The sequence below is a fragment of the Cariama cristata genome, unplaced genomic scaffold, assembly GCF_000690535.1.
Source record: "Cariama cristata isolate BGI_N322 unplaced genomic scaffold, ASM69053v1 scaffold18786, whole genome shotgun sequence".
Taxonomy (NCBI): domain Eukaryota; kingdom Metazoa; phylum Chordata; class Aves; order Cariamiformes; family Cariamidae; genus Cariama; species Cariama cristata.
In genome coordinates, this window is record NW_009622876.1 from 2,692 (window position 1) to 28,694 (window position 26,003).

At 41.9% G+C, this 26,003-nt stretch overlaps 1 protein-coding gene across 1 annotated transcript; it reads right to left on the reverse strand.

Moving 5' to 3' along the window:
- Window positions 1–513: 513 nt before the first annotated feature.
- On the reverse strand, window positions 514–25,132 carry PAK3 (p21 protein (Cdc42/Rac)-activated kinase 3; the record flags this gene model as incomplete). Its single annotated transcript, XM_009702523.1, has 11 exons — window positions 514–773; window positions 2,334–2,471; window positions 7,329–7,525; window positions 7,967–8,066; window positions 8,938–9,055; window positions 9,922–10,034; window positions 12,768–12,816; window positions 16,594–16,657; window positions 21,229–21,391; window positions 22,379–22,510; window positions 25,095–25,132. Coding segments are annotated over 11 exons (1,202 nt in total), but the record flags the coding sequence as incomplete, so codon positions are not given.
- Window positions 25,133–26,003: the final 871 nt, after the last annotated feature.

Consider the following 26,003-nt stretch of genomic DNA (forward strand, 5'->3'; position numbering starts at 1 on the left):
TTTTAGTAAGACTCTCATCCAGGCAAACAGATTACAATTAGTTATACAAAACAAATTGTCAAGAACTGAAACACTATATATTCACAGTTGAAAGCCTGTATCTCAACAGGATGTTTTGTCTGCCCCACTCTTGATGTGTTTTTGGTTGGAAATACAATTTCACTTTCTTCCTCATCTAGAAGTACCATGACTGGGCAAATACCAGTGAGTGGGTTGTATTCAAAAGGCAGTGCAGTCTGGAGCTTATGAATGAAGGAGACCCTTCTCCAATTCCAAACCATACCAAAAAAAACATAAAAGGGACTTTCTGTCTTTAAGAAACAACTGACAATTTAAAAGTGAATGTACAGCTTATTCACAGGGTGAGAAGGAAGGGAATCTTCCAACTGAATTTGCTTTACCTTGGAAATGGTTGAGGCAGCAAAGCATTTTCAGTCATTACCTCTCTGTCTTAAGCCCTGTTTCATCTTAAAAATAAATTAGGGAGCCAGAAAGCAGGAAGAAGACAAATGATAATTTTCTACTCCTTGAGGGACTGGGTTGTTCTCCCTCCTACCACCATGACTGTGACCGTTGGTTTGTTCATCCATCCATCTGTCCTGCAGCACAAGAGTTGAGGTTTTATAAAGTTTTTATTCTCAGTCCTGCTCTGAGCTGGCAGGGGAGAAAGCCGGCCTGAAGCACTAGCGGCTGCTGTTCTTAATCGCTTCCTTTGCCGCAATGATCAGAGGAGTCAGGCTGGAGAGAGGCTTGGCTAATTTTAAAAACGGATGCTGCCCAAAGGAGAAAAAAAAAAAAAAAAAAAAAAGAAATGAACCATTACTTTCTAAACTCAGTTACTCACAGGCTCAAGCAGTATTCCTCTGGTTACTAGGAATACACAGAAACAGGACTGAGGGGACCATCTGCACCTGTGTCTTCATGTCCAGTACCTTGCTATCACAGACAAACATGGCCCATAATCCTATTAATCCATTTATCAAGGTGTCTTTAGTTTTCTGGGATTTTTGCCCTGCCAGCACTCTGGGAATGCTGCTTGCTGTCCCAGGGCCTTGTTCCTTTCAGGAAACTTGAAATACTTAGGTTCCCGTTTTCTAAAGACATGGGCTATTTTAGTTGTCAAAAAAGATGAGGGGTACAAATCATTCCTCAGGAAACTCCCATACCTCTAGGAAACATTTATCCCAGTAGTATTTAGGTCCATGTGCTCTTCTGAAGGCCACTGAGGTACAGGGTTTCAGCACCAAGACAAGAGCAGGGAGATGAGTGACAGAGTGCTGATAGAGCAGCATCTACCATCCCATCCCCTGCCCCTCCTGTGCAGGCTGGCACCTTCGCAGCAGGGACAGCCAAGCGGCACGTGCTGCAACTCCCTATCTGCCACAAAACCTGGCAGTAAACCTGTAGCAGTTCTCATCTACTCACCTGTGCAGGCAGCAAATGGAGCTGTGACAAGTCCCACTCAGCTGTCCCTGTTTTGGTGGCAGAAACCTCTAAAAGTGGGGCTCAGCAGCAGAAACCTCTAAGAGTGGGGCAGGATGGACAAGCCGGGGCTCACAGTGAGCACCCCACAGCCCCTTCCTTCTCACAGCCAAATCTCTGACCGCTTGGCTTGACTGATTTCACTGGGTTCCTCCTTGGTCAAATCTCTGTATACAGTCATCGCCAACACTATTTCAGGCCTCTGTGCCTGGTATCATTCCACCTCAGTTATTTTGCCACCATGTACAACTGAGTATACTACCAAAATACAAAATAGGGCCACAAAAACGATCAGAGGGATGGAACACCTCTCCTATGAGAAAAGGCAGAGAGCTGGAGTTGTTCAGCCTGGAGAAGAGAAGGCTCCAGGGAGACCTTACTGCAGCCTTTTGATACTTAAAGGGGGCTTATAAGAAAGATGGGGACAAACGTTTTAGTAATGCCTGTTGCGATAGGACAAGGGGTAATGGTTTTAAACTAAAAGAAGGTAGACTGAGACTAGATCTAAGGAAGAAATTTTTTACAATGAGGGTGGTGAAACACCAGAACAGGTTGCCCAGAGATGTGGTAGATGCCCCATCGCTGGAAACATTCAAGGCCAGGTTGGACGGGGCTCTGAGCAACCTGATCGAGTTGAAGATGTCCCTGCTCATTGCAGGGGGATTGGACAAGATGACCTTTAACGGTCCCTCCCAACCCAACCCATTCTATGATTCGACTTATTTTTCATTTGAACAGCACCAAGATTGGAGACTAATAGAATGAGGCTCCATCTGATGCCTTGAAGTTTAGCTGACGAGAAAACCATTACATAGTACAGCTGTTTCACTTGCAGCTGCTTTGCGTTTTACCTGGAGAAGTTCCTTGGCAGACCCTCGCCTGTCCACGTCCATCTCCAGGCAGCAGTTCAGAAAGTCGCGAAACACGGCAGACAGTCGCTCGGGGTTCTGCAGCTCTGGTGTCCCGTTCGTAGCTATCAGATACAGCGCCTAGAGAAAAAGGAAACACGAGACTCCACCTGTTTTTCATATCCATAACTGCTCATATAGACCCCATTTTTTAAAGTCCAGTCTTCAGTGGCAGTTTCTTCCTTGGCAGAGGGCTAGAGACAATTTTTCTATGCCAACAAAAAAATCCCTGATGCAGCCACAGCTATTCCAACATCAAAATGATCTTGCCTTGACAGCTGATTTCATTGGCTGACCTAGTTAGTACGAACTACATCAGCAAAAGCACATTTTGCATCTCCAAGTATTGACACTAGCTTTACAGGCTATTTTAAAGAGTGAATTTGGTCTAACTATATTATTTCAAAGGGTTATTACATAAAATGCATGTCTGCAGTGCTCACTGGTCCTTAAAGTAAAGCTTCCATAAAACAAAGGTAGTCAAGATTTTTGCCGTCTTCTTGATAAAAATGGTAACCAGATGAAAAAAAGTAAATCCAACAGCTTATTCCTTGGATAAAGAAACAGAAACATTTGGAACCTCATTTTCAACACAGACATGTAAGTTGCATGCACGAATGTATTATGAAGAAAATGTATAACTGGGCAGACAGGAGCTACCTACAACTATGTCTTTCAGTAGTCTCCAAATTCCAGATCAGCTTCATCTATGTGGTAAAAGAAAAAATTTTAATGGTCTAATCAGAAAAATGAGTAAATCCATCCCTATGGTAACGCTGTGCTAATTTTGATACTCAAATAAATATATTAATGATGTCCCCATCGTGCTAATTTTGATACTCAAATAAATATATTAATGATGTCCCCATCCCAGAAATTGCCAGGGAAGAAACAGGAAGTTTTGGCACTTGGGTTATTGGACGCTCAGGCTTGGTAACATGGAGAAAGTGGTTTGGACTATGAAAGAAATATGTTCACTAAGTATTTCAGCAAAAATGGACAAGAAGCAGAACAGACTATGTTGCCTTTAAACGTCATGTTTCAGACAAGCTTTCCAGTGAGAAGAATTGGTGGGTAGGTCACCTCTCAAAACCACCATTTTAGAAAAGTGGGGTTTTTTTGGTTTTTGGGTGTTTTTTTTAAGGAAAGATAATGTTAGATCTGTTACACTTGTTTCATGTTTTCAGGGTCATCTTCACAAACAGAAGAGCTGGAACAACTCAAAACCCAAAGCAAAGTGTTACCTGACAACTGGGAGTATTTGTCTGTGTTAAGGGTTGAGTCCTCTGTGAACTCTTTTCCATGCCGTGCATAAACATCCAGCTGCTCATCTGAATGTGCAGTCATTCTCTGCACAAAGGCCTATCCACACACTTGAATATTCCAGTCTTTCTCCTCCTCAATAGCATCTAGCCTAAGCTAAGCTTAAGTTTCTTAAGTAAAGCCAAGGATGCTCACTTCCATGCAGCTGACAGTGTTCATGCAGCTTAGCAAGTCTCCCTCGTCTTCCTCAGGCCAAGGAATTATAATGTAATTTTGCAAAACATAGGGTGAGCATTATCCAATGTGGTTCACTTGTGACCAAGGTCTAACATGCAGAGAAGCTAGAGAGATGAGTTCATCCTGCTTTTCCAAGATGTTATTTAGAAACATGAGACAAATGTTTTGAACTATTCAAACTTAAACTTGCAGACTATGTCTACAATACACAGTAATAATAATAAAAATAGGCCTAGGAGTCTTCCATTAAAATGTCTGCCATGATAATAACAGCTCTGCGCTACTGGCATTTAAATAGACCGTGACCAAGTTGACTTTGTTATTGTCCTCTTAAATACAGAGGAAAATTTCCAAGCCTAAAAAGGCAAATGAACCATCTTGAGTAAAAACAATAAAAGGAAGTTTCTTTACTTTTCCCACAACATAAATGTCACAAAATCAAGTTTATCCTGTCCATCTGCAGCTGACCTGAGCCACTGGACACAGTGGTGAGCTGGAGTGCCTGTCCTCACTATGTTTAAATTGTGCTACCCAAGGGACGTTCCTTCTCCTGGGGTAAAGGCATACAGCACCAATGTCAACCTTGGAAATTTCATGCCAGGTACATTCACCTCACTGTGAAACAGGAGTGCCAGGACAAATGGAGCTCTTCTAGTTGCTCGTTTCTTCACAGAACATGGATCATGAGGAAGAGCCATCTTTAGCTAGGTACTGAACCTCTTAAATCTCTCTACGACAACAGAAGAGGGTCTATGGGAAGCTGCAGTACACTCTTATCATGTATCTTTTGGTTTCCTATGATACAGTCAGCAAAGAAAAACAAGCACCGTATAAAGGAAATGAGTGTTTGCAGTAGCTGCAAAGGGGCAATAAGCTCATTAATTTGTTTAACATACCAAGAAACAAGAAAGGATTCGGCATACAATTATAGCTGCAGTCTGTGAAAATGATATCCTGAAGTTATCCACGCCACCCAGATACAGGACAGAACAATATACAGATGATTTAGAAGCCTGAAACTGTAAAAGATCCACAGCATTTGGAAAATATGCTACAGTTTTGAGGAAAATTGATGCGCTGTGGTTAACAAATGAAAAAGCAAACAGAAATGCTTAGTTTGGTTTGTTGTTGGCTTTTTTAAAGTTGAAACGGGGGAGGTCCAACCTGCATCTCAAAGGATATTTATCGGACCAATGTTTGTCCCTCAGGCCCTAGGCATATGTCTGATGGAAGGAAATCACAGTGAGAGAAAATAAATACCATCACAGAAATATCCAGGACACTCATGGCTGGAAAATGGTTCATTCCTCTGAGTTCTGCATAGGCTGGAAAGAACCTGAGCAACATGGGATGCATTTGCTCTACACGTGGAAAACAACAAATGCATCTACATTAAGACTGGTGTTAACTCTGTGATTAATGATCCTTTAATGCCCTTATAATTCATTTATGTATTTAAATTAGTGTCAGTAACCGAAGCTCCTGTGTGCCTTCCGTTATTAACAATCATTCACAAAAATGAAAGAGCATCCTTTTGTTTCCAGGCTTTGCAGAATTCCCTGAATGTGGCCTAAATGTGACTACTAAAAGCAACAACTACTGTGTGCCATCAGATAAAAAAAGCTTAGCTGTAAAAACAGGTCTTACCTACAAGCTCTCCTGTTTGGATGCAGCTGAGACCTCTCACTGAAGTCTCTGATTCCACATACAACCGCAGATGGATCCTGTCCCTCTTGGGGTTGATTTACCTTAATAAAACTAGCTGGTAACTGGGGAACATCAGGCGGTCCATCACAAGCTGTTCACCGTTCCTAGCTCAGGGGCAACAACCTCTGCAAAAGACTCCAGGAAGCTAATACAGATGGTACCAACTTCAGATGCCTGATTTTAATCTACTGCAATTTTACTCAGACACCTGAAGATGCCTTGAAGCTCAAGTGTTGGAGTTGATCTTAACTCCAGCAGGAAATGAGGCATGTATGGAGAAAAAGAGCATCTCAAATAACCTGGGTAAGGGCAGGAATAGCTGAATGTGAATTTGGTCAGGGAGAAGAAATCCAGTTGTCTTTCTAACAGTTGACCTGAGGCTTCTTGAGGAGCCCTAATCAACATCTGAGGTTAAGGAAGCAGGGAATTTTCAGCATGCAGACCAGTCATGCTAATTATCTTCATCTGGTTTTGCTGCCTTATACAAGGCAAATGCATTTTTTACAAGAGTCTTCCATAGAAGCAAGTGGAATATAGGGTCCTCCTCTCTTTGCAGGAAACTGAAGCAGAACTGGTGATGTACAAAAGTCTCTGCTGGTAAAACTGGGCTGCAGTGACACAGGCCTACTGCCACCCTGCCAGCTATGCTGCACTCTGCTTATTCAGCATCAGTCTGAATCCAAACCTGTTTCTTTCTTATCCGCCCTCACAAGGTGGCAGAGCACACACCGCTCCATGTGTGCGCACTGGCACCAGAAACCCCAGGGCACCTACTGAACCAAAAGAAGTCTTCCAAGAAGACTCAGGAACCTTTTTTCACAAAGTGTAGAAGATTGAACTTTGTAAAATTGTTGTATTCCTTTCTTAAGTAGCACAGCTGAGGGTATTCCCTGACCATTCTGTTCTTTCTTCTTTCAGTCTGCAGTACCCAGTCTGGGTGCCATAGACCAGAGAGAGCACAGCCTTACTGCTATGAGAAAAGCTAAAGGTCATGCTCTATTTTAATTCTAGCCTTAACAAAAATTACATATCTATACACACAGGTCAAAATTAATTTCCATATAAACTCCTGCATCCTATCGGGAATTAACTGTGCAGCATTTAACTTTGTTTCAGCTATCAGTCATGAGGTTTTATCTTGGTATACATTCCTCCATTATTACAAGCTCATTTGGTATACGAAGTGGTCATTTCATTTTAAGGAATTAGGATAAAACTGAAAACTTCAAAATATTAAAAATACATTAGTTTACTACAAGTAACTGTGCTAACACATACTTCTAGAAATGTATTTGTTAATAAAGAATTATGGCACTACTATAACGAGTGACACTTCCTGAAAGGTTCAGATAAGCAATCGGCACTCATCTGAGTTTGGAAAGACTTCTCTGCCTGCAGATACAGTTGAAATGCTTTTCATAAAAATTCCCCAATTGGAGAAATGTGCAGCTGAAAAATTCTTGTCATTCAGAGATACAGCTCAAAGAGAGTTCCAAAACCGCATGAGAAATTTCAAGCATCGAAAATGGCACATTTCTGAACTGGCTACATGTCACTTCTCTTTTGAGGTTCTCCCATCAATGTAACCAAAGTTACAGTATATGCTGATATGCTCCAGTGGCATTTTTAGAAGCGGGCCTTGGTAGAACTAGTTTAAGCTGATGTGACTGGGATTTTGTCTCATGGGACAGATTAGAAAGACAGTGGTATCTGATTTTATTTGCACCTTACCCTGAGAGGATTTTCATTAAGGTAAGGAGGTTCTCCTTCCACCATTTCTATTGCCATGATCCCAAGTGACCAGATGTCCACTTTGGGGCCGTATGCTTTTCTCGTCACCACTTCTGGTGCCATCCAGTAAGGAGTCCCAACCATTGTGCTCCGTTTACTCTGCTCAGGGGTGATCTGAGCACAGAAGCCAAAATCAGCTGAGGAGGAAAAAAAAAAAAAAAGTATTGTTAGAGCCAGCTTGAATTATGAAACCAAGCAAAAGAAATCCCCGCTATATGCCTGAGAATGCATTGTTGAATCTGTCTGGAAAGGCAGCCATGCTCTGTTTACTCAGTGCTATGGCCAAGGAAATATTTGAATCGGCCACTTAAAAAAATCCCTCAAGTTTATTGCAGTGGCTTTTATTCACTTGAAACTTTAGACTGCAACTCCCTCCCTCTAGAAGGGACATACACAAAACCAAACCACTCTTTACACCTTTTTCCTTTCTATACCTCTCTGCATGTTGGAATTGTGCTCTTTGCTTGCAGCAGTGGTCAGTGCACTGCCACAGGCATCGCTTTTGGGTAACTGGCAGTCAGTCAAAAGCAGCCCCACACCATATCCTGGGAACGCTGTGCCTGACCAAGAATACCTACTCAATTTGACAGATCCGTCCATTCCGAGAAGAATATTGTCGCTTTTGATGTCTCTGTGAATCACTTGGTTTGAATGAAGGAAATCCAGTGCTTGCAGGCACTGACAGATAAAAAAGAAACATGAGGGTAAAAATTAATGACCTGATTTCATCACACAAGAAAGGAAATGGCTCTAAAAGATTTAATTTCTAGATGAATTGTGAGTAATGGCAGAATATTGTGCTGTCAGGAGGAATAGCTTGCTGCTTCAACATTATTAGAGTAATAACCTTCTAAATGAAGGCATATTAGCTTTTGAAAGAGAAATGTCAATTGTTGTTACAGACTACCCCCTGAAAGCACAGACAGAATGACTGCTGCTGCAATGAACGTGCTATCTCCATCCATATGACAAACTATTGTTTGCCAAAAAAAGAAAAAGTCCCTTCCTTCGGTACAAAGTGGATCACTTTCGGGTGGGAGGTTGCATGATAAAGACTTTATTGTTAGGCTCTACAGCAGATTTGGAAATAGCATGTTAGTAATTTTTCAGAAGCAAACACCATTTTGGGTGGAATGCATCCTTTTAAGCTGAGCACTGTGCTAAATGAGTCTCTCTTTTTCTTTGCTGTTATTTTAAAATAATTCTGCCACCAGCATGTTTGCTTTTACAGGCAAGGAATGCAGTACAGACATGCTCCAGGCAAATGTTTAAAGAGGCAAAGTTGAGAAGAATAAAACAAAAAAAAAAGCAAAAAAAAAGCGATAGTACAATAACAGTATATAAGAGTATAATAACAGAGTATATAAATGCAGTGATAGTGGCAAGCAGTTCCCTGAAGGTGCTTTTTCTTCTCCATATTATAAAAGCAACACAGAAACAAAGCTGTGAACATGAAATCACTCACGTAACATGAAATCACTCATGTTCTTGCCACCTGCTTAGAAGTACCATCCTGTCCAAGTAATCAGAAGCACACGGGATCCCTTACCTCCCTACAGACAGCTGCTATCTGTCCTTCATCCATACATGTCTCTGTAACAACATCCGTTAAAGAGCCTCCAGCCAAGTATTCCATAACCACCCAGAGTTCATCACCGACTAGGTAGCTGAAAGAAGAAACAATGGCATTGAGATGCATGCACACAGCTAAATTACCTTACAGTTGATCTTTGTTTCCAGGTCATATGTAAATGAAGACTGAATACAACGAACAGACATTCCTTCTTGGCTATACAGTAGTTAGAATCTGTGCGGTCTAAGTGAGAAAGGCACATAAGTGAAAAATTAGACATCGTAGATGGCAAGCAAGTGAAAAATGCAGTTTAGTAACGGCAAAGATAAATCTTGAACCAGGACATATCACATCATCTGGTTCATCATCTTAACACATAAATTCCATGATTAACTCCAGGAACAAGGCAGCACAACTTTCATAGTTGTCCACGGTAGGAGGGTGTGTACCACTGAGGACAGAAATTGGTCAACAGTTTGGAAAACCTTACATAAAATACGTTCAGAAACAGGAAAAACAATTTTAAAACTGACAAATTACGTGTTTCTGGAAACAAGAATCCAGTCTTCCTGGCATCCACAGCAATGGAAAATAGTGGGAACAGTCCAAGGGAAATAATTTCTATGATGATTTATCAGCATTTATCAGAAGACACAGAAAATATGATCAACTTTAAAAAAAACAAAACACCAAACCCCAAAGGAAACAACATGGAGGTAGTGAACTTCCAGGCTGTTGTTTTAGCAAGATACGGCTGCTCCGGGTTTTTGAAAACAGTCTTCCAACTATATATGCCAGAGAAGATTAATGCAGACAAAATGCAATCTCTTCCCACATGTTGTATGTGAGTAGATAAATAATAAAGAGCTAAATTTTCTGCCAGCGACCAAAGGATTTTTTTTAATCTTTGGCTTGCAGTATGTAAATGAACATTCACGTGGTAATACCAGAACTACTTACCTGTCTAAGTAGTTAACAATATTGGGGTTCTTATTTTCCCTCATGACTAGGATTTCATTAATAATTAGTTCCTTTTTCGGCTGTTGTTGGAGATTCATTTGCTTTATGGCGACCTAAAATTACATTGAAAACCATTAACTTGAGTAGTCTGTGGCACGAGATCAGAATGAACATGGAGTGAGTATTTCTGGAATGATGTAGCAGAGCTGTGCCAAACTGCCTTGTTATTAGACACAAGAGCTTAGTACCTTACATTACAACACCTTATTTCTCTGCTAGTTTGGGTGCTAGTTACAGGACACATGGGCATATACATTTTGCCTTGTAAAATCTGTAAAAATGGTCTTTAAACTATGAACCGCAAATCTCTAACAACACTCTCTGGACCTACATTCTTCTCAAATGGCCTTAGCTTATCACCGCTATTATTATTATTATTATTATTAATGCATGTTTTGCAAGCAGGAAGTGATTTTGTTACTGTGAAAATATATAAAAACAGCTGGTAATACTTTAGCAATTATATGATTTTTTGATCATTATTTCAGCAACTGCTGTTATTCTTGACTTGACTGCATAACAAAGAAAACACATATGTACATTACATATAAAAGGCCATACTAAAAAGATCATTAAGCTTACACAAAAAAAGTACAATCCCAGCACTTCCTAACTTCTTGAATTTTGACTTTGCAACTCTAAACAACAGTATTTGCAATTGTTTTCTGAGTGTAAAAAAAAAAAGAATCCATTCTACGGTATTTTATGGATACACCCAGGGTTATAAGCAGGGCTTAGGGCTTTTAGATCCCTTGTAGACCTCTATATGAGAGCAGTTATAAAGTGCAGCACTGCAGATGGATGAGAAACTGCCAGTAAGATTCAGATGTATTTGCTGACAGCCAGAAATGACAAATCAGAAATCTTAAGCCGTAGCCCCAAAGAGCAACAGGATTCTCTAAGACACCACTTCGTCTGTTTATTACTAATATCATCACTTTTGCTTTGAATCACTGTAGCCATCCTGCCTCTGCCTCATCCTGGCTCCTCCGCCCAGTCCCACCTTCCCCCAGGCAGCCACGGTCTCCCCTTGGGCTTTTCGTCCTGGCCCCCTTGCTGAGCCTGCTTCTGCCAGCCCCGTCCCTCTGCGCTCAGCCCTGCGTCCCTCCCTGCCATCCAGTTCAGCTCCGGCTAAGGACTCCTACGAAAACATCTCTCCCCAGCGGTCCCAGAAGAGCCCTCCTACCCGACATGCACCTTGTGGGGAGATGTGGCCCTGTGGTTATTTAAAGTCTGCCTCTTGTTCCCTCCATACGCGATTTGGCCAGCCTCCCCCTCTGTCTAGTCCTGCTCTTGACATGGCACAAAAGAGACCACTCTTCTGCTCTCATTCCTGGTTTTCCAGCCAGATTTTCAGGCAGGGTTTATATATATTCAAAAAACCTGGCTTGGAAAAGGAAATGCATGTTAAGATGCTGCTTTAAATCAGCCAGTACAGGGATTGTCAGAGTTAACACTGCTTTCCTTCAAGATTTGTTTCTCACCCCCCTGGCCCCTGTTTCCCTGTGACCAGTTCACGGGCTGTAATGGGCTGTTACTGACACCCGACCTAAACATGACTGATATTGTTTAGGAGAGATCTTTGGTCTTGATATACGTCTTCTCATTTGCCAGTGTGTGCGTCAACCAGCTTCAGTATGACTAAAACACAAAATTACGTCCTAAACATGATCTCTCCTTAATTAGGTCTTGCATTATACTATGAAGATGAAACACCTGATGGAAAAAATGCTAAGTAGTATTACTGTCTGGACCTGCGATTAAGATAAATTGGGACTGAATGACGGCAGCTAGTTGATGCATTAATATATTTAGTTACTAAAGACAGACCTAGTGTGTCCTTTTCTGAAAGATACCGCTTCCCTCCTTGCATTCTTCCTAGTAGTTACTAAGGACAAAGTCTGTCCAAAATTAAATGATATAATGAAGCTATTTATTCCTCACAGCAACAGGGGAATCTGTGACCACCCCAAGGGCTCTCCCAAGGCCTCTCATTATAACAGGTCTTTAGATTTTACAATTTGTATTGCTAACCAATTTATGGCCAGGTCTACAGGCAGATTTTATGCTGCAAACGTACAGAGTGAAGCTGTATATATAGACCAACATTCCCTGTAATAGCACAACTTCATGCACACTGGGGAACAGAGATACAACAATTGCTAAACTAATACATCTCCACTGGCAATAAAAATTATAGTTTTTTTCAGGCCCAAAAGCTTGGTGGGATTTCTTTACAGATTTCTCTCCATTAAAGTACCCATTCAGGGATGATATAATATGGTACCAGGCTGCCACCAACACCACTGTGGAGGGCACTGACCTGTTCTGAAGACAGAATAAGTAAAAAAATTCTCTTGCAATTGGCCTCAAAAGCTATGGGTGAAGCATCAGCCCAAGCAGAGAGCACCAAGGCTCTTACCAATTCCAGGGGGACCAGGACCTCTCCCCAGGAATTCACAGGCGTTAAACACCTCACTAATGGTTGCTGGAAAGTAGATGGTCACAGTAAGCATTCAGTTACTGAGGCACAGAACCACATTGCCCTTAAAGAGCTTTCACTGAAAAGCTGAAGACAGCAGATGATGTATTTTGCCAGCTGATGGTAGTCCATGCTTAGGAGGAACAGCCTTAGCAGAAGATGTATTTTGCAGGCTGACCCTAGTCCATACCTCAGAGGAATGGCCTTTGCAGTAAAGATCTCCTGGTGACCTGAAAGCCCCATCCACAGTTTGCACCAGAGGGGAAAGCACTGAATACCTGCAAAATCTCCTGCTGACACTTACCTCTTGTCCTGTGGCGATGTCAATTGCTGTATAAACAGTTCCTGATGCCCTAGAAACAAAACAGCAGTGAAGAAATAAGCAGCAGTTTAGTCCCTATAAGTGAAAGCAAGCCCAGACAGGAGATCTCTGCTGCCTGTAGTGTTTATAAAAACCCCCTTTGTTCATCCGCTCCTTCAGCCAGCAGCGCACAGCACAGCAGTCCACCTGCCCTCTGCCATGCAGGGTATCCAACATAAAACTTGTGTCCAACATGAAGAAAAAGGGCTGGTGCAAATCTCAAATGTACATACTAAATTATTTTAGTTCAAAATTTAAGGGGGGGTGTCTACAAAACCTGGAAAATAGTATATTTAATTACTTTTCCATTTTCTCCCGTTTTGCTTTGTTGTTTTGGTTTGGGTTTTTTGCGTGTGTTTTTCTTCCAGGGAATGTAACTTACAGAGTAGTTGTGCCTTTTCAGACCTCTTATTTGAATCCATCTGCAAAACTCAGGCAACACCATGCAGTCATTCTGAGAACCCTGAACATGTGTGACAGCCATTTGAGGAAAGGATCTAGACACAGCTTTCTCCAGCACGCAAGGAAACGATTCTCCAGCCATCCTGTGAGGTCACAACTACAGCAAGTTAAGGCATATATTGTTTCCTACACAAATAGAGAACTACTCAAAACCAGAGATCCTTAGACAGCATCTTTGTGTGTCGAGAGGCATCAGCAGCTGCTTCTGTTAGGTGCACAGGCACGTGAAGGGCTCTTCACGGTGCCTATGTTTTGCTTCTGTGGCAGACATGGGTTGTGTTGTAGAGCCACCATAAATAAATGGCGTGCCTACCTGCAGACTAGACAGTGGGGGGTTCTGTTTGCCATCTGCCTCTCGTTAAAAGAGGTTCTTCCCCCGTAATGATGTGAAGGGCCGGAAAGGCCACGATCAGAGGAAATCCCTTTGGCTTTAAAAGCAACCACGGGCTTGTAAACTGTAATGGGGTTTCCTTCTGAGCTAAACTGCAGGTTTACACTGCCATCATTTAAGAAGCTCGTGTCTGTATGGGCAGTGAGGCAAGGGAGAGCCAGGGCGGGAATTCTGAGAAGCAGGAACATGCATCCAGCCAGAGTCCCACTGACTGAAAATGCCCAAATCAGCTTGCTCATTTTTAAGTGATCCCCCAGCTTGTTTGTTTACCTGCAGGCTGAAGTATTTCTGAAGCATTTTAATTCAACAGGCACCAGAGACTGTATGTCTGTATTAAGAACAATGTTCTCATTGGGCATGCTATGTATTCTTGTAATATAAATGCAAATGCATTTTCCTATGACTAATTGTCGAGATTAATCCAATTTGTTTTCATAAAAAGCCAACACCATTTATTCAGACTTGCTAACACTGTGCTGTATCTCCTGAGAAAAGTACTGTCAGGTTTTATTTAAAAGCAGCTATTTAAATTAGGATGCTTTCGGTATGCTCCAGGCCATCTGTGAGGAGTTTAGATAAAGGTGAGTAATTTAAGTAAAGCTGTGAATTAATTGCAAGGGCTCTGCGATTCTGCATTATGAATTTTTACTTCTAAGCAACTATAATTTCTGATCTGTATCTAACTTTTAAACACTTCTGTAATATCTTGGGTTTCATGCAGTTAGGCAAGTACCAGGGTGCACAATTAGATCTGTGTCACTGTGATGCAGTGCAGTACAAATTAAAAAAACCAACCTGAACCCAGGCTGCGCATGGCTCCATATTGATTTGTCTTTCTAGCAAGAGCTAACACTGCTTGAGCAAACACAGCCTCTTTATCAAGCACTAGTTAACCAAGTTTCCTCTGGTGGCATCAGCATTTTCAGTCCTCAACTGAAGACAGATGACAAACCAGAGACTCAGCACTGAAGCTGACCTGTTCTTCAGCACAGGCCTGCTGACTACTGCTCACTGCAAAGTGCCTGTAAAACCATCACACTGTTTAACTTCCCAGCTGTATGAAGCCACGAAGTGCTATGTGCTGGTCAAGTTGCTTTTCCTTAACTAAGAAGTTGCCCTCTACCTGCAGATCTCGGAGCAGCCACGTCTCTTGCTGCCTTGCAGTGCTCTCATTAGCAGTTACTAAAAAAACTACTCACTTTGAAGACTACCAGCGCCTTTGGCATAACTGTACCCAACTCACTGCAAAGGCGGGCAGCTCAGGAACTGGCACCTGCCTCCACTAAGCACATCAGCACCATCCCAGGCAGTGCATCTCAGCCCAGCCCTGCTGCAGACAGACACGCTAACCCCAGCCATACAGCAGTCTGGTTCCTCCTGATCATCCTGTTTGATTACCTTTGTGATGATTTTTTTTTCCTTAGGATCTTTCCCCATCACTGTAAATTGACCTGCATTACAGTCATGAGCTGGTTACGGCAGCACACTCCTCCGTAAGAAGGGCATGCAATCTTCAGGCTGTACTAAAAGCTGGAGGAAATCAATTTAGATACCCTTTTAGGCCAGATATTAACCACTTGTCTTTCCACCAGTTATAGAGGCACCTTTGTACAAGCTCACTCCTAGGACTGTCAAAATAAAAGATTGTGAGGGTGATGGTCATATTCTCACGGTGACAGCAATAATCTGCTTCACACACATGTTTATTCTGACACTCACTTCTTCAGTTGACACTTATCTTTTGAGAGACTGGCACAGCTCTAAGTGTCCACTGACATTTTACAAATGACAGTAAGAACCAAAGATTCAGGTAGAAAGCAAGCTGGAATCTGAGCAAGGGTTTTTATACAACGAATGGAGCAGAAACACCTTCCCACAAGTGCCCTATCAAATACGGTATATTTATGATAAAGCCTGCCAGAGAAAGAGCATGAGTGTGTCTGGCTTTCTGCGGTACATATCAGTTCTAGGTCAGCAACATGCTATCCTGAGTTCAAACCTCACAAACAGTTAAGGCAGAAAAACATCTCCCGATGTCAGTAAGCATACACTGACAGCAGCGTGATCTTGGTGTTACACAAACGGTGCTAGCCCCCCTGGAAGTACAACACAGCCAAGGAAACTTTGGCCGAGCAGGGAGTTTGTCCATATTTAAAATGCAAGTGAGGTACCTAATTTTGATGTAATTTCTTTTGTTCTTGCCTCCTCACATAGGAAGTATTTCAAATCAATCCTATTTACAGTAAGCAAAGTTGGGTTTCAAAAGGGAATAGCTTGGTCGATTCTTTTCAGTAAATGCCTAAAACCTGCCGGATCCATGAGCGGTCTGCCATCAGGCAGATGATGCATTTTCTCATCAAGTACTTTGTGCATCGACATTGTGTTTATTACTGAAGTTTTGGGTTTTACTACCTATGCTAGAAAAGAGAGCTTATTATTTAATCCCCGGGTTCAGTTTCTAAACTATGTGGTTATAATCCTGATCACTGAATATTTTTAAAGCAAAATATTTGAAAGAAATGTCATTGAAAACTGTTATTTATCTGACAACTATCAGGTGGTAAGTTGCTCTTTTAGGCAATAAAGTTTTTTCCTCCTTTCCTTAGCGTGGCCGTATTCTTTTGAGACATACAAAAATGATTTCTCCTAAGAAACTAAGCAATCAGTTGCCACACACTTGAGGGACAGCAGATCTTCAAGGTCCTGCTCCTTGCTGCAGACAAGACGCTGCCAGCATCAAGCTGTCTTTGATGATGCCTTCTGACCAGAGTTATAAATTCTGATCAGTACTGAGAGACAGGATAATCTAAACCCAGTGTCTGAACATGTCTGGACCTTGCCCAACTTCACGCCTGATGTTACTCCAGCAAAATACCTGGCCCATGTTTTTGTATAAGTAACTGTGACTGGACTTACCCTTGGCCAATTTTTTCAAACCGAGTATATTTCTTCTTAGGATCTCCCACGCTCACAATGCTCCCTGAAAGAAACAAAATTAAAGATGCTCACTTAAAAATGGAGATATCACCTTCCCGCAGATCAGAAATGCAGCCCCACTGTCTGGGGTTGTGAGCTGTTTGCAGTCAGCTGGGTACCACCACCACCACAGGCAGCTCCATAGCACAGATGGCCTCCACGAAGACTGATTTTCTTTGGAGACTTATCTTGACAGGGAACTGAGAACATGGAGCAACATCCGCAGGATACAGGTATCAGAAAAGAACAAGTACCAATGCAAGTGTTTGTTGTCTATAGAGAGCTGGAACAACAGAGTCTTTATTTTCGTAGGAATAAATACACTGTGTTATTCAACAGAAGGCTTAATACTTCCAAAGATTAAATGCACCTTGGGTTTTGGAATCAATTTTTATGAACAGGTGCCATTTTCAGAACAGGAAGAATACTGCAAAGTGTTTCCAGGAGGGGATCTTCTCAGACTTTCAGCAGTTTGCCAAAAGAATGCCTTTATGTTTTTAAAGAACAGCATCTCATATTATAATCAATAATTAAGGGGCTTTAAGAACCATGACCCTCGTCATTTATTACCAGGTTAAGTTCTGAAGATGACCTTGTGCCATTTAAAGAACCACACTGCTTGTCTTCAACCTGACTCGGATCAGTAACTAGCATTTGACTCGCACTCTCAACACTGCGCACACGCTGATTTTCACGAACAAGCACAGCCGTGACGGGTAAGAACAACAGCAATATTCCTCAGGCGCTAGTGTTACACAGACAGCTGCACAAACGAGATGCTGATAATTTCATGAGTAGAGGTGATGCGATTCAGGCCAGATGGGGTGCTGCCGCCTCCCGGCAGCTCTTCGCTGCAGCAGCGGGAAGGCAGGGCCCGTCCGGCACAGGGTGTGGGACACCCCCAGTCCCTCAGCCACTGTGGGGCTCATCTGCCACTGAAAGTCGAAATTAAAGCACGCACTGCTTGGTGGCTTCTTGCCCACTTGGAGGGGCAGACAGTCTGAACGGGAAGGAAAGAAAGCAGTACTTAGGATACTGTGTTTGTGTCGAATGAAAGAGCCAAAATCTGCAACTCAAACATATCTTTCTGGTCTGGTAGTTTCCTAGATAAAATACAAACAATGAAGCCTAAGGTGATGGCTCAATGCAAATGACTTCCAAAGATTTAACTTGGAATGTACATCACTGAAATACTTTAAGAAGATTTGTTCAGTAGGAAAGACTTCCAATGTTTCACAGCATATACTTTTGACTGATCTGGCAATATTCCTGTATCACATATATAAAGGCATACTTCTTTGTTCACTTCTGCGTCCAAAACAAAACTAGGTGATGTGCCATTCACTGTAAGTAGTAACAAACACCTCTCTCCCCTGTCCAGGCCATTTCTCTGGAGCAGAGGGTGTTAGCATCCAAATAGGCATCTGACTGGATGCATAGCCAGGAATCCTGCCTGCCAGCACCGCAAGAAGACGGGGCATCAACGCCATCTGGTACACTCCCTGCTAAAACAATTTTGCTGGCCTTGGCAAGATCGCTAATGGGAGCTGCAGGAGAAGAGGTTTCCTTTGCCCCGTGATACTCGCTCCCCTCAGCCGGCACTCCAGAACGCCAGCCAGTGCCCGCTGCCGATGGCACCGGGAGCACCTGCCTGCTGCCCTGCTGTGTCAGCCTGCAAGAGTTAGAGTAATGGGATTGCCTGGAGTCCAAGCCAAGGACGTAACGCTTTCAGGATCTGGTTAACTTTTCGTAGTTTCATCTCACTGAAAAGTATAACGTAAGATGAAGCTTTCACTCTGCTTCCCTATAGTGGGTCTCCACTACAAAATAACTCTTCATCCAAGACGAATATGACCAGAGGACTCTGGGACTCCCTTTTAACTGACTGGAAGAAGGGATGCGAGACGAGCAAGCATACCCTCCCGCTCACACTGCTGAGCTTAACCATCCCCAGCCAGGGATCCCCATGAGACTCTGCGGTACTAAACCAAACACTGCCGTAATCTGGTGTTGGGCTGGACAACAGAAAAAACACTGTCTGGCAGGGTGCTGTTTTCAGCTAGTCAATGGAACTGTAGATCTATCAGATCTATGTGATATCAGAACAGATATCAGAAGTTCATGGAAGTTCATGTTAGAAAAGAATAAAGAAAAAGACTGCAGAACAAATATTTTGAAAAATAATCTTCCAAATTTGCCACTGATTTTGCAGTTCAGATTTCTGGAGTTTTTCCTCAAAACTTGAGTAGCTGTTTTCAGAAATTAGTTGTTTGTGGCTGGCCTCCTGTGCTTAAGCCAATGCACATCAAATAGGACAGCACTAAAATCAACAAAGTGACTGGTAGCGGCTCCAGTTCAGAGAAGCACTCCCTACTCTGGACAAAATATAAACATATCAGTTATTTGAATGTCTTTAAGCACTTTATCAAGTCCTAAATTAAGAGGGTAAGAAAACAGAATTGGGCCACTTCTGGTTTATAATTACAGTGGAACATATTCATGATTTCATTACAGACAGAATTTTGTTTGATCTTATCTCAGTATTACAGGCTATACTCCCTAGTAAAACTTGTAATGAAAGCAGCTCTAAAAAAACCCAAGCAGAAAAGAATTACGAAGGCAATTTAAGATAAAAGACAGCATGGGACATCTTCCTAAAAGTAGCATGAAATCCATTGGGGGGGAAGTAGGCAAGGTGGAGAAGTCATAGGAGTTAAAACAAAAGAAAACAAAACAGAAAAAAACCACACATGCTTAAATATAATTAGCCCAGGACTATAACAAAAAAGCATCACCCCCATTTTCAGATAGCTTCATGAAAGCACAAAAAGATTTTCATTGTCCACATCACAATTTGCCCAAGGCAGACCTTCAGACTTGCTCACTTGGTATCAAATTCTTAAGAAAGAAAAAGCATGAAAGCATCTAACATTTCAAAGATATGACCCACAATAACTCAAGGGTTCAGTCCTAATCTGGCATACACAGAAGCCTGAATAAAGGATACGCATACTTACATTCGTGTGTGCAGGGTACCTGCAGATCTCATGGTGGAAGCCTGCCTCAAACATTTAGCCTCAGCTGAAGAAGCTATAATTCCTCCCTTTGCAAGCTGATATACCTGCAGGTAACTATCTGCTCTGGAATTTATTTCATTGAGCCCTCAGCTAAAGCTATTGAACTTACCCCTTGGATATGCCCTAATGGCACTGAGATTTAGTTTTTTATAGTCCTGTCAACCTGCTAAGGGTGCAGAAAACTCTACACAAACAGCTGAGATCTCACAGCTAAGGAAGGTTTCAGCCTCTGCAGTCACACCAGCCATCCGAGGCAAGGCAGGTATGACAAAAAGGTTGGTATAGCACACGAATGAGCATCATCAACCACTGTGAAGAACCCACAGCCAGAATGCATCCCTTTACAAGCAGTTGCCCCCATTAAAGACAGAACGTTACCGGCTTTGAGATCAAACACAAGGAGCTGTAGATCAATCCACTTTTTGTCCGAACAGCTAACGGTAGACACAGAATAAACTGGGCTATGTTATGAACCCAACAATTTATTACCCGAGAACATAGCACTGGTAGCTATTACGTGCAAGAAGCAGATTAAATTGGTTGTACTGCAGAATCACAAAGGGCTTGACGTGTTCTCCTAGAGTATGATCTGCGCAGGGGTTTGGGGCCAATGGTTAGGATTCTAATAGTATTAACGGGTTGGGAACTAGCTATGACAAAGAGCCACGTATCTGAGGAATATACAGTGGATGTGCTGCAGGCTGGCTCCTCAGAAATGCCTGCAGTGCAGTTTTCCCTGATCACGCCACATAGATGTGTCTCTTTGATACATCTTTATAAGCATAAATCTATGAAATAAAATAAGGATTGTTAGAAAAGTGGGTTTTTTTTTCTTTTGGGGCATGTCGAAAACACCTCTTCCTCTCTATCCATGGTGTCAACTGATGTTCTTTCAAAGGAGTTCTCTCTGACAAAAATGTAGAATTCTTATAAAAATTAACTCTGATATATTAGTAGAAGTAGTAATAGTAACAACAATCATAAAAATGACACTAGTAGAATATCTGGGGCAGGAGAGCTCCTTGAGGCTGAAGGAACCTGCTTACTGCTGTAGTTGTCTACTGGTAAAAAAAACACAAAACAAAAAAAAAAAACCAATAGATTTCTGCAAAGTATTTTGGCTCCAATGACTGGTGAGAAGTCAGGAGTCTAAATAGAATTTAGGAACCCAAATCTTCTGTTCAGTTTGGCCATTAGCACACAGGAGTTCACTAGGTCATTCACTAGGTCACAGCCTTCTGCTCAACGAGAAACAATCTCTGCTTTTGCCTTTAGCGCAAAAGGAAGCTCAGGCAAATCCAACCCAGTCATAGCTGCCCTCAGAGGCAGAAGGAATACCCAGACTGCTCTCTCGCTTACTCTAGGCACAGTAACAGTTTGTGTAGCGAGTTGTAAGTGACTTTGTGACACTAAACCGAGGATGAACATTTGGTACATATAATCCTGAGACATGCACACAGTGCACTGCTTTATCAGACAAGAAATCGAGAATACTTACTCAGTTTCTCTAGGATCTCCTCATCTGTCATCTTGGATTTTTTTCGCTGCCGGTCTGTGTTTCTGTACAAAGTGTTTGTGTTTGAGTTTTCAGGTTGGGGAGTGGTGGCTTCCTTAGCTGGTGCTGGTGCAGCGGCAGGTTCAATTACAGAGCGTGTGTAGATCTGTGACAAGAAATTATTTTGTATCAGAAAGGTGGCTTGCAGAGATGCCCCTGAGATCGTATTTCAAATGCAAACCCTTAGGAAGATGCTGTCTGCCACATCCAGGGCTCTTAAAACGTTTGATTTTGCTGCCCACTTCTCAAACTGAATGGGCAAGAATGAAAGGCTAGTTTTACACAAGTTCATGGCCAGTTTAATTTTCAATTTTCATTGATTTTCTGAAAGATGATTGAAACAATAAATTTACTGTGTTGCAAGGATACAGAAATAGATCTGTCCAGGGCCTAGAGCCTTGTTCCTTGATGCTCTTCCATTTCCATGGGTAACAAAATGGCTCTTTAGTTGGCATGTAAGTGTCTGAATAGAAGCAGGGGGCATTTCCCTTTTCTGATCATAACTGTTGAACTACCTTCTCATCAATATTTCAGGCTTTAGGGACTGGCTATTAGGAACCGCGTTCCAGCCCTTCAGAGACCTATCTTCTCTCTACAACGCATAGCTGCAGAGGATTCTTCTCACCGAACTTCAGTCAAGTAGAAGTTCAGGGTGTAGTCTAAGCTGTTCATTCAGCTGCTCATACAGTCTGTGGAGAGGGACGGGTGCCTCCAGGGGACAGTTTCTCCTATGTATCCTGCAATAGTGTGAACTGTGTCTGATGACCGCTCTCCCTACTGATGACAGAGAGCCTACACAGATACTTTGGACAAAGTTGCTCACTTTTATACCGGTAGCATTAAAAGACACAATGCTACCTCTTACGTGATACTAAGATAAATTCACAGTCCCTATCAGAATCACAGGAAACTCATGACTAAATGTGAAAGTTCAAAACAGATTTTCCTGCTGTCAGTGGCTGGAGTGAAGCACTATGCCACGGCAGCACTCCAGCCTTCAGAGTCTTCATCCATGAACGGCAAGTGCAGTCTGCTCAGAAACATGCAGCTCTGAATTACACCAAATACAGTGCTAACCAAAGTTGGGACTTACTGATTTTGTATGTTCAGGCCGTGGTGCGATAACCGGTGGAGGTTCATTGTCATCTTCTTCTTCTTCATCGTCTTCATCCTCTTCTTCAGAAACAGAGGGAGCTAACGGGGGTTCTGACGCTGTTTTTGTGCTCTGGGGACAGACAGCAGCATGAGTGACAGTCACCACTTTGGCACTTGGGAGGTTTGATAATTACACACAACTTTAGTCTGCTTAGACATCAGAAACCAATCTAGACATGCCTGTAGTCCTACAGACTTCAGTTCTAAGTTACGCATAGCACAATACAATTTAAAGGTTACAAATTACCGTGGTGTTTTGTTAATTCATCTTGGTGTTTTTCATTTTTGCTAAAAACAACTACATCATTCCCATGCATAGTCAAAGACTAATTTCACAAAATGTTATGCTTGAATGGATCACTAGAAATCACATCTAGTTGCTGGTTAATTGCTTTGGCATTGTGTCTACAGAAATGGTAACAGTTAATTAAGCTAACAGGTGTCTACTGGCTAGGTTAATTAACACACTTCAAAGTGCAAACCCTCCTTTGTCGTCTTGCTGGGAATTTGGTTCTGGAGAGAAAGGCTATTTGTTTCTTTACTATTTTACCCCTGGGGTAATCATATTGCCTGTTTCCACAGTGCTGAATTTCCCTAGTTAGTAGCTCCTTTTTCAGCACCATCCTCCCCTTTACCTAACCATAAGTTAACACATTGATCTTTCCACTGTTTCCCTGTTTCCTACCGCAGCAGTAACAGCGAGAGCCTGCAGCCCTCTCAGCAGCAAGGTGCATCCAGCCCACCTGCCCAGGGCTGCAGGCAGGCATCCCGACTGCTCACCCAGGCTCCCCTTGCAGGCAGCGGAGAACAAAAGCCACTGCCAGGGTGCAGCCGACCTTCAGGCAGGCTCCAAATTCGGGGTAGGCAAGGGAAGTCTGCCTGATCAGTGGTCTACATGTAAACTGAAGCCTACAGAGCAGGTACTTAAAGTTAGGCAAGTTGAACCCCCCGCCCCAGCACTCCCAGCTGCTACTCAAAGGCAGGGGGTTGTCACAAATTTGTTGTCACAAATATCATGTTGTCACAAATTTGCTGGTGAAACAAATAACTGAAAAGGTGCCTTTTTAAGTGTTTAACAACGGCTTTAAAGCTGGCTACAACAGGCCACTTAGAGAACTGAAGCAAATCAAAGGCACTACTCTACATATTCACATCTCATTTGCCTTATCTTTAAAATGGCATCAATTTGGTCCAGCATAAGTATCAGTAAGGGACAGCCCACAGGGGAGACCTGACCTTCACACCTGTGTATTGCTGCCTTAAGTCACCTGTACTTGAACACACTGTCATATAGATACACACACATAGAGTATCGTATGTGCTGTGAGACTCAGTTTTGTTACCGAACTTTTAAAGGTAAATGGTGAAACAGGCTACTAATCCAGCCGAAGTAGAGAATGATACATTAGACATTCTAAACACCAGTTTGAGGGCCGACTTTGTCAAGCAAAGGTGAATGTTACTTTGCCATACATTAGATCAGCGTATAGCTTTCCATGCATCATTAGAACTTTGCTTACATGGGGACAGAAGATGATAAAGGGAAAAATAAAGAAGGGAATAATCACGTTTCTGTTATGTCAAATTCTTACAACTATTTTTCCCACTGGGCTCCATGCTTGGTCTCACAGCACTAAATGGTGCAGCTACAACATATACAATGTCATATTATTTAATGCCAGACTCCCATTAAGGAGTGAAATGAAATTAAAGTAATTCCAATGACTACTCGATCCTGTCAGAGAGTTGTTTTTCCTGTACCATAACATTCAACCAGTATCCTCCGAGTTGGTAACTTTCAAAAGCTGACAACTTGACTGTCTCACCACCATCTATGTCTGCTAGAACAAAATGCCACAGCATCTGCCAAGTGTGTTCATAGCCATGGGAAATGCTATTGGAAAGGCCTACTATCCTCTGGTGAACCCCAAACTTCCTTTTAAAAGTGTGTTTTGTTAAAGATAATGAAAGTGGCATTACTGAAAATCTGAAGTGTGAATATTCAAAGATGATTTTAATTTCATTATACACACTCTCTGTGGTGTTATCACAAACCCAAAATTAAGTTGCTTAACACTTGAAAATAAAGGCCAAATCCCCATTCAGTCATTTGCTATTTAATTCACTAACATTAACACTAATAAATCTGGTCAATATTAATGTGGATGTCATGACTACATCTCTGGGATTGCTATGGCAATCCAGTATTAATTAGAGTGGATGATTATTTAAAACTTTCTTTCAATGGTTCCAGTGAGTTACATATCAATTATAACCTTATTTATATTCAGCTACATATCCAGCCATACTAAGGATAAATCATAAAATTTAATAGAAATGGATTCCAAGTTGTTAAAACTAAATTAAAATGGGCTAATTAGACAGTACAGCATATTGTTGCGAATTATATATTCCGCCACGGCTAAGAACAGCAAGCAATCTTCTGTCTGCAAAACTAGACTTTCATTTGTTTAAAAGCTCTTAAACAGAAAATTAGAAAACAGCCAGTGATCCCTTTTCTGCTGCCACAAAGACACTAAAATGTATTTTCTTTCAGCCTATAAGGCTGGCACTCTATCACAAAAGGCAAAGCTCACAGCTTGCTCCACAATTCTTAAACACTATGAAACTAGAAAGGTTACTTTCACACTCACCGAAGGATGAGCTTCTATGTATCCATGAGCGCTTTTATCTGCAATGTGAAGGGAAAATTAACCAGATGCTGTTGTAAAACTGCCTGTTTTGGGGAACCCCACAGAACAGTAAATCCAAATAGATAGTATTTTTTGTTCGCAACATCCCTCCAGTAGCAACAGTCATTTTACATAGCAAGCAACATAACAGGGCAATATACGAGGTTATTATTTTTCTACAGTTTCCTGCATCTATTTTTTGCCCTGTTTTGCTAGTAAATAAAATAAATAGAAACTTTGTCAAGAAAATGCAAATTGTTCTTTAACAGTCAATGCTTCAGTTCCGCCCAAGAGATAAAGCAGCTGCTTGCTTTTTTTTTTTTTTTAAATAAATTGCATGAATTGGTTGTCTTAAGTTTCCTGAAAATGTTTCCCCATAAAAGCTTCCCCAAAATCCCCCTCAGCCGTGGCAGTTCTGCTCTGACATAGCACAGTAACAGCTCCTGAGTTCAGGAGCATACACTAACTGTTTTGAATTTTGCATTTCATCACAAAAGTAACTGCTATTTTAGCAAACATTGTGTCAGGTTAGACAGTCAAATCTTTAAATTATGGAATTTAGAAAAAAAAGATGCTTTCCCTCAAAAGAAGATAAAAGTTAGTAAATTCTGGAGATAACTGCAGTTTTTGAAGGATTTCTGAGAAGCTCTCCCAGTCTGCATTTTGGAAGTTGTATTGGTTGAACCAGCAAACTGAGGAAATTACAGACTCCACTGCCACAGACTATCGTGCGTAGGGAACTGAACCACTGCAGGTTAAATTACAAATGCTGTCCACACCCTGTTGGATAGAGACACCCCCTTATTAGCTGAAGCTGTTGACATGAGCTTTACCAAACTAATAGCATCTTAGAATCATAGAATCATTATG